Genomic DNA, 13,660 nt, shown 5'->3' on the forward strand with positions numbered 1-13,660 from the left:
CAGGCTGTATCCGGCCACAAACTCACAGCACCATGCAAAGATGCTGGAAGAAAACAGCATGCACCGTATTTGTCCCCGGCATGTGCAAACACTTCATATGGCGCGGAGATGGGAGAGTGGGGTGCGTTTTTTTCCGGCGTTTTGTTTGGGGTTTACAGCAGCCTTTTAGTTTTCTGTGTTGGTATATTCTAACTGAAAGTCTTTTATTGTCTTCCCACGAGAATGTAAATCCAAAAGGCAAATAAATCCCATCGATGCAAACAAGTGTCTGAAGCCATTAAGTTCAATAAATGCTAAAAGAGGAAAGTCAAATGTTAGATTGATAGGAATATGCATTCAAGTAATAAGGCTATGGTCCGTTCACTCAGTGTCCACTGTCATTTCATGGCCTTAATGGTCTGCCTGATCTGTACAACATAAACTATCTAGACAGGCTTCTCCCTCCAGATTCACGACGAGTGCAGAACCCAATAATCAAATCTGCCTTGGTACAATGGACTGATAGCTAGACTAACAAATGTCAGCGCTCATTCTTTAAATTCAAATATTCCTACAAGACTGAGCGACACCTCTTTAAATCAGCAGAGCTCAGATTACTGTCGACATTTTACGGCTTTCAAAGCAAAATCAAGTCAATCGATGGCGTGCCGTGAAGCGAAATCTGTCTTACCTGGCGAGCAAACCCCGATTTCTAATACGACTCACAATTTCAGGATTTTTCGCTGACAAGTCTGCGTGAAGCTTACATCCCCAATTATCGGATTTCAGTGTCCAAGGAACGAGGCGACGGATTTAAATTCCTCCGTTAAAATCCAACACGACTGCCGGACTGTCCTGCTCCCGGTGAAAGCATCCGTATCCCCGGATTCTCCTGTGATCATTGGCTGCTGATTTGGTGCTGCAGCTTCAGCACCATGATTCCTGGGACAGCTCCCAGACGCCACACGTCACCACCGCGCAGTGATGCAAGCAGCCAACTCATTATCAAACTGAGACAAATGCACAGGAAAACGGTTAATTGCTACTTTTAGCCAAGACATCAATCGTTACAGAAGGGGGCATTAAGTTAAAGGTCACACTGGTTGTTTTTTTCTTTCTCCGGAATGAGATGTTTACTACCTTTCATCATGCAAACAAAGAGCAGGAAATGAAGATGTATCCGTTAATTATCAATAATTAAGCAATTCAATTATCAGGCAACACATGGCAAAACACAAATTATTCACAACAGCTAAGCCAAATAGTGCCATTTTGCTCAACCCAAATACCACTTAGGTGTGGCTTAAACGTAAAAAATGATAATGTATGAAATTTCTCAAATTACAATAGGCAGCCACCAAATGGACTCATTTCGTCAGTATAAAAAAGGACCATGGAATGAAAACACTGATCAAAGTACTAAGACTCTTTAATTAAGTAAAAGTAGGCTAGCTGGGCTGTAACTCTTATTTTCATTTATTAATCTGCATAATCTATCCTAATTTATTCAATGTTATGCTTAACCACTTGTTAGTTAAATGGCAGAAAACTGTCAGTAATGTCCATCACATTTCATAAAGCCCAAGTTGGTTTATTCCAATTACTTGTTTTGTCCAACCAGGATATTCAGTTCATGAAGGATCAGAAAACCAGTGAATATTCAGCTGGAACCAAATAATTTTGGCAGTTTTGCATTAAAAACGACAAACAATGAATCAATACTAAAATTGATTGCAAAAGTACAGAAATAGGCTATTATTAAATGTACTTGAAATGTATCAAAAGTAGGTGGTTTACCAATAATGCAAAATTACCTCTTTCAGATTGCTTTATCATTTCACTGTATTTGTGTTAATGCATTAACATGTAAGCAGGGTTTTAATTTGGTAGCTGGTTAAAGTAAAGCTAATTCCGACTTCTGTTGCCTATAATCAGCAATGCATCATATTATAGAGAATAATAGTTAGTAGTCTGGACTAACATAAGAAAAGCCTAGGTGTGTGTCATGACGCAGACTATTTCCCTCTGACAGGCAGTAGAAGTATAACAAACTCAAGGCATAAGAGCTTAACAGAAAAGACTGGGGAGAGCAATGTGGCTGGTCACGGCAGCCATGTTTTGATTGACTAATAAAAATAAACCTAGCTCTGGCTTTTTTGTGTCAGATTTTATGGTAGCTCTTACTCCTACTCTTTTCTATTCTGGCAGGTTATTGCCAAGTACGTGCCTGATTGAATTAGAGTAAAAAAACAAATTCACAAAGTTAACTGCTTAACTTCCAGGAACTAAAATGCAACAAGTTATTGCAAAAATAATGACGATAATTAATCAGACAGAGACAGGCTTAGTGTATTAAATTGGTCTTTTTCAGTTAATGTAATCACTCTTGGCAGCCCCCCATGGTGTCAAACAATCTTTGAGAAGAAAGATGTTCAGTACGGTTGCATAAGAACATCTAATTTCAGTCATTGAGTCCGAAAATAAACAAGAAAACACCGACAGCAGTGAAGAAATAGTTCAGGTCCAAACTAGCAATAGCAGTGTAAAAAATATTCCATTAAGTTACAACTAAAGTAAAGTATTTATGATGTATTTTTTCCTTTTTATTTTTTTCTTCCTTTTTGACTTGTATTATTATCAACTGTTTTTGTCTTCTCATTGTATTATATTGCTATGTGTTTTGGGTATACTATCTGCCTGTATTAATAAAAAAAAGAATAGTTAAAAAAAATAAAATAAAAAGTAAAAGTCCTAGATTCAAAATCCAACTTGTGCAGACGTATTATCAGCTAAATGTACTTAAAGTATCAAAGTAAAAATAGTCCATTATTATTTTTCTTTTTATTATTATTTAAATTGTATTTTATTATTATTATTATTGTTATTTTATTTTATTATTATTATTGTTGTTTTTATTATCAGTCAGGTATAAGAGCTATTAAATACGTTTTATCGTTAATATTGACGGACCATCTCATGCTCCATCTACATCACCTAGCAACCGCCACCTCCACGTGCCTGCTTGTTTTCAAACGTCACTTCCTGCGCGGTAGTGAGTTAAACCAGCAGCAACTGCTAGCGGGTTTTCACTTAGCTGAAGATGCGTCACCCGCTTCATTCGTGTAAACTTTACAACCTCTGCCGTCTTTAGGTCACACTGTTGGCCATGTGCTCTTCAGCGAATGACTGCTCACTTGTGTCTAAACTGCTGTCGATAGTTTATATAACGTATGTTGTTACGTTTAACTGTCGCCGCTCAAGTTAGCAACGTTAGCTGGTGACGCACCGTTAGCAGGGGAGGCTGCAGTACAAGTTCACAAACATTAAGATAACGTTTATAATTGTCCTGAAAGTCCACGTACTGATGCCTGGACCACTTGTTTTTAGGTTTTTATGTGCTTTGTCAAGTTCTGAGGGCGATAAATTCATCTGATTTTGTGAATGGCCTGAGTTAGCGTTGGTTGCAGCAAAGTTCACCATCATGTCTAATCAGCTGACTTCTGAGCAGCAGCGAAAGATTGAGGAGAACAGGCGGAAAGCTTTGGAGAGAAGAGCCCAGAGACTTGGACAAACTATCAGCAGCAATGTACAGGTACAGCCGTCTAAACAGAGCTTTGCCTCGGCTCACCACAGAGACACACTCTGCTCAGCTTCTGCACCAAAACGGTTTGTTCCGCCCTTCAAAAAAGACTCACCGAGCCTCAGTGACCACAATCAAGGCCCAAAGCATCAGCACTTATCTGACCCTGGCAACAAGAGTACGCAGAATAACTCTTCTGCCATGAGACAGGTGAGATTTGTGCAGTGATGAGCAATCATTTATTGTTTGGAGGAAAAATAACATTAACTTTCTGTCTTTCCTTGTAGATACAAGTAATTGAGCCACTTCCTCAAGCAAGAAGTCAACATGTCAGCAGCCCTGTCTTGTCTAGCGGAGGAAGCTTTGGTGTAAAGCCAGCTCAACCTAAACCTAACCTCACCTCCAACGGCTCTGGTGGTGCTGTTAGTCCGTTTTACAAGCAAACTGGCAAACCTGCCCAAAGTCCTGTGGCACAGCTTCCCTCCAACTCGTCAACATTGAATGCTGTACCTGCTAAAAAGCCTGCCATCGCAGTAAGAGGAAAATGTACACCTCACACAGAGGGCAAATTCAGAATAGAAGTGGGCTACCACGCAGAGCTGATTGCTGTTTTCAAATCCATCTCCTCCAAGAACTATGGTAAGTACCTGCCACTGCAACTATGCAGCCTCACACTCTTCGCCACCCTCAGGGAAAACCAACAAATACATTTTTAACATGTGGGAAACCCTGATATGAACCGTAAATACTTGAGCAACACTTCATTTTTTATTTTATTAATATCTAGTTGTTTTTATTATTATTATTTGTATTATTATCATCATTATTCTTTAGATATTAAAGTTATTATTAGCGTCAGTACATGTAAAGAAGTAGTATGGGAATGTAAAAATACTTGGGCAGAATCAAACAATATTCAAGACAGGCAGTACAAAAACTGTCAACATTCGTTTTCTCACGCTTTTTCAAGTTTATCATATATGCCTCATACCAAAATAACCAAACTCTCAATAGATGATGTAGGGTTATGCACCATCATGCGCCAAGTAGGTCTGGGTAACAAACCTCAATCATTTTTGAGTCCTGACTCACTGTATTGTGTTCTGTAGCAGCAGGTGTTACATTTTCAAATAATAGGCTACCCAGCGTTAGTTCCACATTGCATCTGTGCTCATAATCAGGACAACCTCCAAGGCCAAATAATGAATGACTGAACTGACCACTATAAAAAATAAATCAAACTGCTCTCCTCTGGCCAATGCATCAGCGTTGTCTTCTGTAGAAGAAGCCAGGTACGCAAAGATTTCATTCAATTTTATAAATGGGAATAAACAATTGAAATATGTAGTGATTTTGTACAATATGTCTGGTTTTGTCTGCACTGTCTTTTATAATAATAATGTATTCTGTTCTGGCTTAGACCCTGCAACAAAGATGTGGAACTTCAGTCTGGTGGACTATCAACAGCTAAGTATGACCCCCCCTCAAAAGTAGCCTAAATTAAAGGCATGGCAGAGTATTGGTCTTCTTTGGGCTGCTGCTGCATCTCCTATCTTTACCCTGTGTCGCAGTGGAGCAAGCGGCTGCAATTCCCTCTGTGTCTTTGAGGCCTCTGGAGGGAATGGAGGCGATAGACGTTGCAGCAGCCACCAGCGGAGCTCGTGACGGTGCAGCACTGGGGGCGCTGCTGAAGCTTTGTAACGGCTGGCAGAAGCCTGGGGCCACTGTGCAGGGCCAGTGCGTCCTGGTGTCTCCAACAAAGTTTGAGGTTGATGTCGGTTACCATGTCGATGTCATTGCAGCATTCAAACAGATGCCAACAAAAAACTATGGTAACAGTGACATGATGCAATGAAATATCATTTCTTCTGTCTGCTTGACAATCTTTTATCATGTTTGCGTTTTACGACCTCTGTTACAGGATGTTGTTTTTGTTGTTGTGTGGCAGATATGAAAACAAGAAAGTGGAGCTTTTCGCTTGAGGATTACAAAAGACTCTGTGAGTAAAAACAACATGCTTTTTTTAGCTCTGTGGTCCTTTGTCTCCGTTACATTTGCCATCTTGTCTGACCGTGCTGTGTTCCATACCCAGTGGATCTCCTCAGTGGGATAGCAGCAGTGGAGGTGGAGCCTCTACCCAGGGCAATAGTCCAGACTTTCTCTGCCAGGTTTGACGGGACTCAAGCCAGGTCTTTAGACGTCCCTGAGGCAGACCTCTCCAGCATCGACCCCTCGCTCACATGCAGCCTCATGCCCTTCCAGAGGGAGGGAGTCAAGTAGGTGCCTTTGGACAGCCATTAGTGCTGTTTCTGCATAGCGTAGCCAAAAACACAATACCAGGAGACAGCTATTGATCTATAATCTTCTCAGTCTAGTGGAAAATGAAGAGATACTTCACATAATTAGCCAATATTTCTGTGCCATTCCTCCTTGACTCCCAAGTTTGCAGATTTTAAAGAGTTGGATCAGTATGACTTCCACTCACTGTCCTGATGTTACTTGTAATTCTATCATTTCTTTGTGTCCTTGTAGTTTTGCGGTGTCTAAACAAGGCCGCCTCCTCCTGGCTGATGACATGGGCCTGGGAAAAACTGTGCAGGCCATCTGTATAGCAGCCTACTACAGGAACGAGTGGCCCTTGCTGGTGGTGGCTCCGTCCTCTGTGCGGTTCACCTGGGCCGAGGTAAAACATTCTGCAGAGTGCGGTTTAGAAGAAAGATGGCTCATTATTTAGTAGGTGCTAGATTTTATTACTTGTTTCCATTTAATGGCATCATTATCAGTCTGAACTAAGTCCGCAGGCACCCTCTTAAAGATATTCTGATAGTCTCCTATGACAATAAATCCGCCTTAAGCCCTGTCCAGACCACAGATTTGAGATGAGTTGAAACTACTTTCTGCATTCTGAAACCTGCCACCAGTGAGACAAGGCGAGATGGTGTATCATCTCCATAATAACGCCTCTCTGTACTTCTGTTCTGCACAGGCTTTTTTTTGTATATATAACTTGTAGCATTATAAAATATAAATGTTGGAGATACTTGCTACAGCTGCATTTCTAGTTGTGATGAAACGGCAAAAATACTCTATTTCCCTGATTCGCTGCTTTATTCTTGATTATGGCGCTCCCTCTCCTTGTTCTTTGTAGTGCTCGCTCGATCCTCTCTCACATAGTCGTTGAGCCTCGGTCCAAATCTGCCTTTTCAACCAGATGACAGTTTGTAAGAGACTTGACCAGTGGATTTTGCTAAGACTTAATTGGCTGTTGCAACAGATGACATGTCTAATGTTCTAAAACCAGCTGCTGGCGATTTGACAAGCTGAGTCACAGGCCACAACATCAGCCGGTTTGAGTCCAGATGAGACGGGTCAGTTCACACCGCTGCAAGCAATTGTGCTTTTCACATTATAATGCAGGTTTCTGCTTAAAGTTCATCTGCATTTGAGGAGGCTTGTACTGTGTTAGGTACTGTATCTTTAGTAAGAGAGATGGCGGTATTAAATTTCATGTTTCCATTCTTTCTCTCATGATGATGATTTGGATTGGACATGCTCATACAGTTTATTTATTGAATTCTGTTATTCCTATAGATTTACTTCACCCGATATAGCTTGAACTGTATAGTTTCACACATTATATATGATTTTTTGCCTTTTAATTTGATTTAATATAGGTGAAAAGTAGGCTTGCCTTACTGTAGTAACAAGGTAATTATGAAGCCCCCCACACTTGGCATCACTGAAATGTAAGCGCCTCTTTATCCTAAATTTTCCTTCCAAGATTTCCATACTTTCTAATTTCATCTCAGGTGTCTCATGTTCTGTAACATCCATTCGCTGCTTAATTTGTAGCAGCATTACCTGGCTGCGCTAGCGGCACACTTTGAGAAGATATTTCTTTTGCCTTCTGTCTCTTGACAAGAGAAGACAGTCTGCTCTCTAAATAGATATCTTGGATCCAACACAGTCCCCCAATCTGGAGTTGGAATCACAGAGGAAGGTTTAGACACCGGATGTCGGCCCATTAAATGATGCTTACTCTGTCTGGCTTGGCTCTTATCTGCACTGTTGTGCTTTTGGCCAAATCCACTGCAAAACATAGGAACCATAATAACTTGGTGATTTAAGCCAGGTTGACAGGCTAATGGACAGCAAGTAGGAAACACAGGGGACATAATTTTAACTACATGATTAGTTTTTAAAAAAGGGAATGCTGTTAAAGCAGTTAGAATGAATTATCAGTGATTAGTAGCATTCAAACCAGCGTCAACCAGTGTTCATTATAAATTTCAGAGTAAGGGTGAAGTTCAGTTTGGAAACTAGTACTGTTATTCTAAGGAGATCTCTGCATCTCTGACATGATAAGTATCTATGCCTGTAGGCCTTCAGACGCTGGCTCCCCTCCCTGAGTCCTGACAGCATTAACGTGGTGGTGAAGGCCAAAGACAATCTGCGCTCTGGTTTGGTCAACATCACCAGCTACGACCTGCTGGGCAGGATGGACAAGCAGCAGCCAGGAAACCCCTTCAATGTTCTCATCATGGTTAGCTGTGTGATTGTACTGTGAACCATATTTAGATTTGGCTGTATTTTTCTTTGTGTGTTTAAAAACTATGATTTTTGTCATTCTGTGCAGGATGAGTCTCACTTTTTGAAGAACATGAAGACTGCTCGTTGTAAAGCAGCCTTGCCTCTGCTGAAGGTGCTTAATCTTCTTTATTTCATTTAGATTACTAATGTAACGTACACCAAAGAGGTTATATATATATTTATTTATTTTTTTCACTTTGGTATTGCAGTAACAATGCAATTAACCAAAAGTGTAAATCCACGGTTTATTACAAAGTACACAAAAGCATTGCTTCTCTACCAACATTCAAAACATAATATTGAAACTGTTATTATAATAAAATAAAAACTTTCAAATCTATTAATTAGCATTTTTATACCCACCACACCTTTTTATATATGAACATCTGTCACAGGTTCAGACCCAATCCCTGGGATAATGCAGTTTCCCTGTGTCACTGTACTAGAAGAGAAGAGATCCACAAGCCCAAACATTGCAGCATTAGGCTTGTGGTTAGGTTTAATTTCTTGCTTTGTCAGCTCGACTCTCTTCAGTGCTCTGATCAGAGTCTTTTCTCCATCCTCAGGCAGCAAAGAGAGTGATTCTTCTGTCCGGGACACCTGCTATGTCCAGACCTTCTGAGCTCTACACCCAGATTCTGGCTGTCAGACCTGCACTCTTCCCTCGCTTCCATGAGTTTGGGATGCGCTACTGCAGTGCCACTCAGGTAGCTTAAGCCTTGAGAATTTGCGTCTGTCCAAGTGTGATGCTTAATTCTGTTGAGCTATAATTCTAGGACACCTCAGAGAACATGGAAGACTTAAGGTGTAGGATGAGTGACTATTTATTTATCTTCCTCACTTTCATTTGTAGACTGCAGTTCTTTGAATGGATAGTCCAGTATGTGCACCTGGGTGGGAAATTTTGACAGGTCTGCTGAGAACAATAGGATTATAAAGGATGAAATGAGTGCACTGTAAAGCCAGTGTACTTTGGCGAACAGTGTATAAGTTAAAACTGATTGTTAGGGGTCAGCGGTTTCCTCGACTGTGGTTTATTTTTTATCTTCACTGTTCTCTTTTTGTTGCTCTGCTCTTGCCACTTAATCTCCTTAATTAATTTTAGAGGGTTCAACATAGGCTGAACATGGCAAGTTTTGAAAGGCCAATTACATCTTTAATTTTGTCACAAACACTAATTTCGTAGATTGTGGAGATTTTGCTCTGCTCTGAAAAGTTTTCCACCATGGATGATGCATAACATTAGCCTGGAAATCCAGACCCACATCCGTCCAGACGTAGGGTCTGGCAACGAGCGATAGACCGTTACAACTCAAGGGGCGGAACCAACGCATGGGTTTCAAAATACCACTGCACCAATTTGATAGCAATACGACCACTCAGAGCAATGAACAAGGTGACGCATCTAGCCAACTTGGATGGCGCATCACCATCGGTTACGCCTGGCCATAACGGATAGTATGATTTGATTGGTGAGTTAGGATTTTCTGACGTAGTTAATTAGGTATGTGCAAATTGGTGTGTCTGTATTTCATAGCATAACATGGCTTTAACATCCTGATCTAAACTCGGACACAGTTTGATTCCTTTAATGGAAATCTGAGCGTTTATGTCTTCTACTAAGTCTCTGGCTTGACTTGCTGGTTTAAAAACTGACAGGTTTGTCCTGTTTCTTTTGTTTCCATATCAATATCCCACCATCTTCTTTTTTTTTTTTCTTAATTTCCTCTTCTCTATCCCCCTCCTCAAGTCAACTTGGGGGTGGGACTACTCTGGCTCATCTAACCTCGGAGAGTTGAGGCTGTTGCTGGAGGAGTGTCTGATGTTGCGCCGCCTCAAGAGCAATGTCCTCTCCCAGCTTCCGGCTAAACAACGCAAGGTCGTCACAGTGACCATAGATGGTGTCAACGCCCGCATAAAAGCTGCTCTGTCAGCTGCTGCCAAGCAGTTGGCTAGTGGACACAGCAATGTAAGTTACAGATGTTTCCACAGTCCTGGGAAAACTAGAAAAGTCCCAGAATTGGAACTTTATTACAGTTTTTTATCAGAAAGCCACTGTGATTTCTATTGCAATAATTAAAGAAAACTGTAAGATCCTGTTGGACTCAAAGATGTTGAAAGTTTCTTTATAATCAATCTCTACCAGATGTTTTTTAAAATGTCAAAGTTGGTTGAAAATGGAATATTCTGACCTTTTGTATCATTTAGTACCCAAAGCTATTGATTACGAAAACTAATAAAATCCAATGGTAAGTTCTATTGAGTCTCTGTGTTGAAAAAGGCATCAGAGTTAAGAAAACATTTCAAAATCTGTTAGCCTAAGGCAGTTACATGTATTGCTTCTGTCCTTGAGGGAGCCACAAGCACTTTAAACTGACCCAGAATAGTCAAGATTATTTAAACACTGATGGGAGCGAGTGGCTTAGCATGATAGTTCATTATCACACTGCTCCTCAGAGTAATGGCAGTCTTATCAAATCCTTAATAAGAATCTCCTGTCAGTTCTTATCTTGTGCTGTGCCTTATCTCTTTTTCAGAAAATGAAAGAGAAGGAAGCCCTCCTCATCTTTTATAACCACACAGCTGAAGCCAAGCTGCAAGCCATTATGTAAGTACAGACCCTCTAATGGTCGGGAATCAGTAAGTCAAATCAGCTTAGACGTGATGAGTGCTGAGATTAAAATGTAAAATGAATCCAAACCTTTTGTCCGGCCATTGTGATTGCACTGGATCTGAGATAACTTGAGAGTTTTAATAAATACTCATGAGATGAACTATTTCATTGCTTTCTTTGAAACCGTTGAGAGCTGTTGTTTCTGTCACTGCCAGGGAGTACATCACAGACATGCTGGAGTGTGGGAGGGAGAAGTTTCTTGTGTTTGCCCATCATAAGTTGGTCCTGGATCATATCACCACCGAACTGGGGAAAAAGGTGAGTAAGATGTACAGATACAGTACTACACTGCACAAAAGCAAATGCATTCCATTTTGACTTTCTCAACCACAATGGCTCTTTTGTGGGAGTTAAAGTCAACTCTTGGGTCAAATCTCATCACTAGCTTCATGGAACAAGTGTGGGTGGCAAATTTGAGCTCACTACTACTACAACTACTACTTATTAGAAGTTCAACAAGGAAGGGTTGTTAAATTAGATTATTGATTTGTACTGGCCTGCTACTCAAGTCTACTCTGGCCTTTTTCATTTCTCCTACAGAATGCCAGTTACATCCGTATTGACGGGTCCACTTCTTCAGCTGAACGGCAGCAGCTGTGTGACAAGTTCCAGTACTCAACCAAGACCTGCGTGGCTGTACTGTCCATCACTGCAGCTAACATGGGTCTCACCTTGCACAGTGCTGACCTGGTGGTCTTCGCTGAGCTTTTCTGGAACCCCGGGGTAAGACACAGAATGTTATTGCTGCAATTTACTGTGTAGTTATTGGGCCTAGTTTATTAGGAACAAATTTTATTTTGGACTCAATTTTGGTTCTATACAAACCTATCTTTTAGGCAGCTGATTTAATCTCTTGCAGTGACGGAGACACATATCACATATGATCACAGTCCAAGTCTAAAATTGGGGAGTAAATGGGGACACATCTGCAAAAAAAAAGCATGCTTCATTGTGAACCGATTCCCCGTACTCGACCTGACCTCTGTGCCAGCTACCTCAGCTTCAGTTCCAGGAGGAATCTTAATAGCGCTTTAATTTCCATTGTTGGCAGCTTTAACCCTGAGTAATGACTTTACATTTTATTGATATTTTGCCTCAAGCAGAGCACTCCTTGACCTTCACCGCAGCTGGATGAAGGGTTGGTGATACTAAGAAAACTAAAAATGCCTTTTCTTCCCCCTGCAGATTCTCGTTCAGGCAGAGGATAGGGTGCACCGTATTGGACAAACCAGCAATGTTAACATTCATTACCTGGTTGCCAAGGGAACTGCTGATGATCACCTGTGGTATGTGTAAATCAGTGGGCAGTATGACCTAATTACACTGATGATCAAACAGTTTTTTAAAGTCTTTTTCCTCCCGTATTTATCAGTCTACCACTACTGAGCCAACTGAAACAGTAGGGGTTTAAGTTAATGTGGGTTGTCTGATATGCATATTGTGACAAGAAGTGAATTGAAGTGATTCTGCTTTATTAATATAATTATTCTCTTTATTGATGCAGGCCAATGATCCAGGAAAAAATGAATGTCTTGGAGCAAGTGGGTCTGTCTGAGTCAAACCTCTCTGACAAGGCGGTGAACGCCAGCTTCCATTCTAAGGTAAGCTCTGCATCTGTGTATAAATACATGTATAATCCTGTTTACAGTTTTTAAATAGCTGTCACACATTTACATAAATAACACATTAAAATTAAGCTACTCAGTACAACAGAGCTCACCTAGCTAGAAAAAAAAAAAATCTGTAGATTCTCTGAACTTGAATATTTGGATTTGTTCAGGACCCTAACCAGAGGAGCATCACAGAGATGTTCCAGACGTCTTTCACTGAGGATGACGGCATGGACGACGCCATCTTACTTGAGGCTGCAAACGCCTGACAATAGTTCTGACCAACACCACAACGTGGTCGTACAAAGAAAATGGAGCGTCAAAGACTATTTCAGCAGATGACTCTGAAACTCTCCGCGTTAACAAATTATATTTACATCACTCTGTTTTGTAGTCCTAGTTTCCTGTTTGAAGCCTATCATGACTGATGAACTTGTTTTGTAAAACTAAACAAATGCTTCAATGACTTTAGTAGATAATTATGGAGCTAAATTCAGGCCAATAGTTTTGATCATATGAAAGACAATTGTAATTGAAAAACAAAAAATTTAAGCTGAAAGTTCGTTTTGATTTTCAACTCTGAAAATACGTACCGGTATATCTAAGAATGTGTTCAAACCAAAACTACGTGTAGAAAAGTTTTTTTCACAGATATAGACAGATACACCATAAATATTTTTTCAGTTAAATGAGATTTGAATCTGAAAAAATGAAATCTGCAACTAAAAAAATAATACCTCAAATTTCAAAATATATATTAAAGAGAATAAATGTGTGGCAAAAACCTTTCTACCCTTATTTGTAGTTTGAATATGATCAAAATCAAAACTTGAACTTTCAGCTTCAAATTTGATTTTTTCTATTACTATTTTTCTTTTTCAATTGATCAAAACTGCTGGATTTAGCTCCCTAGATAATAAATAATAATCTAACCTCTATATTTTTGATGGTTGTTGTTGTGTGCTGTTGCAGTCAATGACGGAAATGCTGCCCATTCAAAGCAGACTGGGCTTTTTCAGAAGACAGGCGAATAAATGAAAGGTATATTAAGACAGTACAAGAAAAATAATGTATTTTTTTAACATTAAAGCATGTGAACATGTTCTACTAGAAACCCAAAAACACAAGAATGACACTGAAAATGTGCATAATATTTACCTTTTATAATTCATAAACCCCAGTCCCAATTAATGCACTAAGAACGCCAGGAACTTTGTGGTGTAGCTT

General features: G+C 40.1%; 1 protein-coding gene across 1 annotated transcript; it reads left to right on the forward strand.

The window, feature by feature from the left end:
* The first annotated feature begins 3,057 nt into the window (after positions 1 to 3,057).
* smarcal1 (SWI/SNF related, matrix associated, actin dependent regulator of chromatin, subfamily a-like 1) lies at positions 3,058 to 13,358 on the forward strand. Its single transcript, XM_083921170.1, has 17 exons — positions 3,058 to 3,769; positions 3,847 to 4,198; positions 4,980 to 5,030; positions 5,131 to 5,391; positions 5,508 to 5,558; positions 5,652 to 5,835; positions 6,092 to 6,242; positions 7,941 to 8,102; positions 8,196 to 8,261; positions 8,716 to 8,856; positions 9,900 to 10,118; positions 10,687 to 10,757; positions 10,979 to 11,081; positions 11,364 to 11,546; positions 12,009 to 12,109; positions 12,328 to 12,424; positions 12,604 to 13,358. Exons 1-17 carry the CDS (start codon positions 3,461 to 3,463, stop codon positions 12,700 to 12,702), a joined length of 2,601 nt encoding a protein of 866 aa, XP_083777296.1. The 5' UTR covers positions 3,058 to 3,460; the 3' UTR covers positions 12,703 to 13,358.
* Positions 13,359 to 13,660: the final 302 nt, after the last annotated feature.

This window comes from Echiichthys vipera (genome assembly GCF_963691815.1).
Source record: "Echiichthys vipera genome assembly, chromosome: 10".
Classification (NCBI taxonomy): Eukaryota; Metazoa; Chordata; class Actinopteri; order Perciformes; family Trachinidae; genus Echiichthys; species Echiichthys vipera.